The 7,428-nt window shown below is 36.0% G+C and overlaps 1 protein-coding gene across 1 annotated transcript; it reads left to right on the plus strand.

The window, feature by feature from the left end:
• Positions 1-510: 510 nt before the first annotated feature.
• Positions 511-7,428, plus strand: LOC129941047 (uncharacterized). Its single transcript, XM_056049592.1, has 3 exons — positions 511-870; positions 5,934-6,432; positions 6,491-7,428. The coding sequence occupies exons 1-3, from the start codon at positions 521-523 to the stop codon at positions 7,409-7,411; spliced, it is 1,770 nt and encodes a 589-aa protein (XP_055905567.1). The 5' UTR covers positions 511-520; the 3' UTR covers positions 7,412-7,428.

Below are 7,428 nucleotides of genomic sequence, written 5' to 3' on the forward strand. Positions count from 1 at the left end.
CGAAAAAAGTACACCCTTGAAAGCCTACCTACTTCTTGTCTATTTGACAATGAGTATAGATTAACAAGAAGTTGTTTTTATTCTTATAAACAAAAACAGTGATATTAAATTATTGTATTGAGTAGCAAATTGTTATCTTTTCAAATCGAAACCCCAAAATGTAAGTTCTTGACTATAATTATTACTCTACCAGCGAATTCAATTCGATTAGTACGGATGTTTTGGAGTGTGATTATAAACGATAAAATCTCAAACGTACTCCAATGCAGGACATTTTTCATTTTATCGCCCTTAAAACCATGTCGGATGCCGCCCTATGCAAGAGCCTCTGGTTCTTATAATATAGCCTCTAATCGGTTGATACACATACCAGGATATGCACAGGATAATTTTGATTTGATTCAATTTTTAAATGAAATTGTCATACCTGTACAGTGTACATACTCTCTTAAATTTGAAGTACATTCTCGTAAATATATTTGAAAAGCTTAGTTTTAGTTTAACATTTGAAGTTGAGGCAATGGGTTGTTCTTGGATTTATTGGTTGCTTGCATTTGCAATTTTTAACACAGTTGAACTAGAAGCAAGGGCTTTCGAAAGAATGATACTTCCAGAAATAAAAATAAAGAATAGAGTAGCTAAGTGCGTGTTGAGCATTATTAATGCAGTTGAACAGAGGTTTACAAAAAATATCGAAATCAGCATCGAGGCAAATTCTCGTCAAATTCAAAAGGAGTTTTTAAATACGGCCATTGAGATTATAGCAAGTAATAATAGCTCTAATCGGACTTATGAGATTGCATCAAATAAAAGTGATAGTTATAAAACATATTTTCGAATGTACTTTATGGAATCATTAAAATCACTTAAGTGAGTCTATATTAATATTATAATTCCGTTAGTTTAGAAAACAAAATACAAAATTAAAAAAAAAAAATGCATGGAATGTTTAAACTGACAATTATTGGTTTAAAAATGAATGTGCATGTAAGAAAAGCAAAACTTATCTGATATAATTTAAACCGTACTAAGTGAAACTGTCTTACTATAGAACTGCAAAACAATTGAACTTCAATAACATGTGAAAGTAAATTAAAAATTCTAGAATACTTTCAATTGTGATAGGAATTATTTAGAAAAATCAAAGTGTTAACCTTTTTTTCTTCTTCAGAAATAATTGGCTTTTATTTTCCTCATATATCGCAATTTTCAAGCCAAAGACAATAATTTGAATTGACGGAAGGAACTGACAAATTTTTACTATATTATAAGCTTTATATTGCCTCAAGTATTTTGATTACATTTTTGTTAATTTACAAATTAAGTTCTATTTTTTTTAATTGCTAAGATTATGATAGTTTAACACTTTATTTTTTTTTCTCGTTAAAGCAATATTATTACATGTTAGTTTTAAATTGAAAATTAAAATTAATTTAAATATTGGTTACCGGAATAAGCCTCTTCCAAAGCTCCCTATGTGTGTCTTTTTTTTTGCTTCGTTGTACCAATGTGTGATTTCCACTCTTTCTTTTATGATGTCGTCCAGTAGGTCTTCATTTCGTTGTCATTTTTTGTCCTTCGTTGGCCCTAAAGTCCTAGATTAGAGTACATGACCTGCCCGGCTCCATTTTGTCTTCTAGTTAGTTTTCTGCCATATATCAAGATCGAATGATGAGCGTCTTAATAGCGACACTATAGTCGCTCGAGAAAGGGCTTTACTACTCAATTGCCCAAAAAACAGTGCTTAGCAAGAGTAATTCTTCGTTTTATCTCAGCAATGGTGTTATTTTCTGTGTTCATAGCGGAGCCCAGGTAGACAAAGTGATTAACTACCAATTAGTTACGTCTATCGATGGTCACGTTTTGACCAAAACCGCGGCATTTTGTTTTGCCCTTATTAACCATTAAACTCATTTCCCGCTTCTGCCTCATTACCCGTGTTTTGTTAAAAAATCTATCGATAGTAAGTAGGATCTTACATGAATAACAAAAACAATATCCGTAGCAAGAATACTACCGATAAAAGTTAAAGTACAATCTTACTCTTAAATTAATCTTATGTGATTTCGTTCTCAAATGTTGGTCCGATTGATATCGCATTTGTATCTCGATGCATGTGTTCGTTGAATAGTTACGCATTTGGAATCATGTGTTTTTCATTCTGGAAAAAAATCAATCTATTACTGTTGATATTATTTAGTTTTGTTAGTAAAAATGGACTAACTGGGATTATTTTGTAACAGAAAACAATAAAGGAAGATAATTAAGTTCTTCTATGTTTGCACCAAAGGCTTATCTCAGTTTAGATTAAATAATTTTGTTCGGTGTTTCCACCGCACAAGAAGATTTAAAAATGATTAAGTTTGACAGCACTTTCTCAAATGCAAATGGTGTTTCGATGTTTCTTAAGTGCAAGTGAGATAGTTTGATTCGTGTTAAACAAGGAAGAATAGTTCAGCACCATATAAGGATATGCTACTTCTCCATATGTATTTTTTTTAAAATTTGATTAGGTAAAACAAAACTATTTTTTGCAAAAAAAATGGACCATAATGCCTTATTTGTAAAACCAACTCCTCAACACAGGTTTTTCTTCACAAATTTCGACTCGACTCCAACCCCCGACCGGAATCGAGTTGAATCAAGCTCATTTCAACTCGATTCAGGTATATAAACAATTGAGGCGAGCTTCAAGCACCACATGTTAAAGTAGTATATATAGAATCTCTACTTCCAGATGTTTTCATGACATTTATTCTTGAAAAGTTAATTTGAACTTTTGATTTTTACAAAACTTTCTTCTATTTTTGTGTTTTTTTTGTATTATTATTCTGACAGATCTTCTTTCAGTTGTAGCTATTTTTAAATTCAAAAATCTGGCTACTGCCGATGGGTTTTCTTGGGAATTTTCTACTATACTATTTATGGAATGCCAAAAAACACGGGTAATGTCATCCGCAAATGCTAGTAATTGGACAGATTTTTAAAAGATAGTTCTTGATAGTTCTCTCAAGAATGATGTCTAAAGCCTTTTTTGACATCGAAGAGTCCTGTTAAATTGTTCATAACCTTTATGGAGCAGAGCAAATTCGTTGTGCACAAACGGATGAGTTTGGCAGGATGCCCAAAACTAGAAATTGCTTTTTACATTTCTTCATATGAGGCCTTAAAATCGATAAAGAGAATGTCGAATTGATTTTTTTTCCATAATCAACCGCAATGTGAATATTTGATCAAATGTGGACATTCCTGTCCACACTAATTAGTACCTATCAGATTGTTGATAGTCAACTTTAGACGTTCACATATTACGGCAAAGAAGATCGCACGCTCCTAACCAAATTATCTCAAGCTACTTTTAAGAGCTTTGTTGATTTTTGATTGTTATATTTAAGCCATCTGCTCCAGCGGCTTTGTAAGTCTTCAGCTTAGATATGGCAATCTTTACTTCGTCTGAGTCGGGAAGACGATATTTTTGTCTTTCATCGACTATGTTGAATGGATCATGCTTGACAACGGCATTCGGTTCGACGCTCATCGCCGTTGTATTTGTACTATTTCTATAAACATATTTTTTTTTAAATAGTTTAAAAGGAGTTTTTTCCATATTTTAACAGTTCTGATGATACATATGAGCAGTGCCTTAGCTACGATATTAAAATAGTCCTGGGCGATTTTAATGCCAAGCTAGAAGGGAAGACAGCCTGTACGACAACACTTCCGACAACGGATTCAGGCTCATAGATTTTGCTGCGGGCGAAACGTCATGGTAGCCAGTACGCGTTTTCCACACCTCAACATCCACAAAGGTACTTGGACTTCTCCAGATCAATCTACCTTCAACCAGATTGACCATATTGCGATCGACGCCAGACACGCTTCCAGCATCATGGATGTACGAACTTTCCGAGGAGCTAACATTGACTCGGACCACTACCTCGTTGTCGCCAAGGTAGCACTTTGGATTTCCAGACCCAAGGCAAAACAGGGAGGTGCTGGGAGAAGGTACAACGTCGAACGGCTACAATCGCCTGAGATCGTCAAATCCTTTTCCAACCGAGTTACAAGTAACCTCTCTCGAAGTACTGTGCCGCCAACACAACGTATCGAAAACCAGTGGCAACAGTGCCAAGATGCAATCAGAGAAGCCGCCTCTGATGTGCTGGGTTTCAAACAGCCACCAACAAGGAACCCCTGGTTTGATGAGGAATTTCGGCAGGCAAATGCAGCCAAACAACAGGCACGCAAAGCGGCGCTGCATAAAAGGACGAGAGTTGCTCATGAGCTCTATGAGCAGAAGAGGCGAGAGGAACGCCGACTTCTCAGAAGGAAAAAGAGAGGGAATGAGAAGCGTGCGGTCGAAGATGTTTAGAGGTATAAAAGCAGGAATGAGGTTCGAAGGTTTTATGATCAGGTGAAACGAAATTCACAGGTACATAAACCAAGAACCGAAGGCTGCAAAGACGAAAGAGGAAACATCATAGTGGAACCGCAGTCAAAGCTGAGGATATGGAAGGACCACTTCTGCAGACTGTATAACGGTGACGAAAAACTGAATTCCGCTGTCAGGCAGGATGATCCATTTTATATAGACGACGAAATCCAACAATACCGTCCTCCCGACTTAGACGAAGTTAAGATTGCCTTATCTAAGTCTTATGAAGTCTAATAAAGCCACTGGAGCGGATGGCTTGAATGCCGAGCTCTTTAAAGCAGCTGGAGATAAGTTGGTTAGGAGCATGCACCAACTTATCTATAAGATATGGTCGGAAGAAAGCATGTCTGATGAATGGAACCTCAGTATTGTTTGCCCGATCCTGAAAATAGGAGACCCTCTAAACTGCACCAACTATAGAGGAATCAGTCTACTTAACATCGCCTATAAAATCTTCTCTGCCGTAATATGTGAACGTCTAAAGCCCATCGTCAACAAGCTGAATGGTCCTTATCAGTGTGGTTTCAGACCAGGAAAGTCTACAGTCGATCAAATATTCACATTACAGCAGATCCTGAAAAAAAATCAAGAACACCAAATCGACCTAACATCTCTTCATCGATTTCAAGGCCGCATTTGACAGCATCTACAGGGACGACCTGTATATAGAGCCATGTCTAGTTTTGGCATTCCTGCCAAGCTCGTCTGTTTGTGCAGGATGACTATGTAGAGCGCATGGAAACCAATGCTCTGGCCCGGAAAGTCTTCGGATCCGCACCCACAGAACAGCGCAGTAGAGGAAGACAGCGGATCAGGTGGCGCGCACAAGTGGAAGGTGACCTCACCCAACTTGGAGCGCGAAACTGGAGACATCTAGCTAGGAACCGAGCTAGATGGAGAAGTTTGTTGGGTGAGGCCCTAGATCACACAGGACTGTAGCGCCACCTTAAGGAAGTAAGTAAGTAAGATGATACAATAGACAACAGTAAACATAGGGGTTGTGTTGGTATTAAATCTATGTTGTCTATTGTATCTTTTTCTGTGATAATTTTGGTCAGATCAGTTTTTCAAACATTTCTTCGTCATCAGCATTTTCTTATCAGAAATCCTGTCCCACAAAGACCTTAGGTTTCTCTTATGCATCAGAAGATATCATTGTCGTTATGAATTATTCTTTGTCCAAGTAGTCTAGTCTATTTTTCCTCTAGACCTACATATAATATATTTATTTAAGTTTTTAAATGCTTATCTTAGGTCTTCCTGTTTTTCGTCTGAAAAAAGTGCTCTGACATTAAAAGTACAAATATTTAGTATATTTTGTTGATTTTTGATTGTTATGTTCTCTGTTGCTTATTTGATCTACTCTTCTTTCAGTGATCTGTCGAGTATATATACGCACCGTCTTAACCAAGTATTTAACACTTACAACTCATAAAATACAAGTTAAAAAATACTACTAAAGTTATTATTAAATTGTCTTCTATTTTTTTCTTTAAAGCAATTCACTGAAAAAACTACATCACGATTCTTCGCCAAAAGATTATTTTTACTTGCTTATAATTTTACCCAAAGACATTCCAGACATTTGGCTAGTTTTGAAAGCAATGTTTGATGTGTTTTGGAATATATCAGTTATAAATGTTAATGCCTTAACTGAAAGCCGAAATGGAACTATCACTCTTTACACTTATTTTCCATTCAAAGAACAGCGTTGCAAGGACAGCTCACCTGAAGTCATAAATCGTTATATCAATGGCACTTTTGAATTCAAGACTCCGAATTTTCCCGAAAAAGTTAGTAACTTTTGGAATTGTCCAATAAATGTTGTAACCTATCCCTGCCCTCCTTATACTTTCATCGAAGAGGATCAGATAAAGGGCTATGATGGATTGGTTTTAGAACAACTTGCAAACTTATTGAACTTTTCTGTCAAAGTCATACTCATTGAACCTGGCGATATTTTTGAAAATAAAACATTTACCGGTGCATTTCAAATGGTAAGCTTAGTTTCAAAGCCCTGTCAAATATTGATATTTTATAGTTTTTTTTTTTTAGTTAAATGAAGGCGTTGCAGATCTGATGATTGGAGACATTATTTGCACGAGAAAGAGATCGCAATTCTTTGCGGCAACCCAATATAACACGTATTATAAAAACCTCATCTTTCGAACAGATTTAGCTGATTCCAGTTCCTTAAAGACGCTACTCCTACCCTTCGACTCGTATACGTGGTTCATCATCGTAGGCCTCACAGTTTACAAATGCTTTGTCCGGCCTGTTTGGAACAAAGTGTCCAAACGCGTCGAACATCAAAAGGGAACTTACTACTGGTGCATCATTGGGCCATACATTCTCAGTTTCCTTATAATACGAAGTTTATATGAGGGTTCAGTTTTCAAAATGTTACACAACAGGCCCGTTGGATCTCGTCCTAATAGTTTAGAAGAAGCAATTCAACAAGGATATGAGTTCATGGTCACTCCAGATAGCTACTACATTCACAGCATCATACCAGAACTTAAGAATCATATTGTTGTTGTTAACACGACAGATCTGACGGAAACTTTTTTCGAAACCGATGGAAAATATGTATTTATGGCCACGAAAACACACATGGCTTTTTATAGTAAGGGAAGAATTTTCTTCATGGCTCGAAAACCTCTAATGACCACAAAAACGTGCATGTATATGCCAAAGCTGTCTTACATGTCAAGAATATTAAATAAGCAAATTGAGAACTTGCGAGCACATGGGCATATGGAAAAAATTAGTATTATATTTTCCGATATAAAAATGGCAGCCAAAAACATCAAGTCTCAGTCGTATTTTTCCATCAAACAATTACTGGGAGCCTTTCAAATGTATTGTATATTAATTTCAGTGAGTTTAATGATATTTATTTTAGAAATTCTATCAAAAAGATATAGACGTTTAGAAACAGTTATGGAAGTATTTGAGAAAAGTATGACAATTTAATTTAATAATATTGAAAC

Source organism: Eupeodes corollae, chromosome 1 (genome assembly GCF_945859685.1).
Source record: "Eupeodes corollae chromosome 1, idEupCoro1.1, whole genome shotgun sequence".
Taxonomy (NCBI): Eukaryota; Metazoa; Arthropoda; class Insecta; order Diptera; family Syrphidae; genus Eupeodes; species Eupeodes corollae.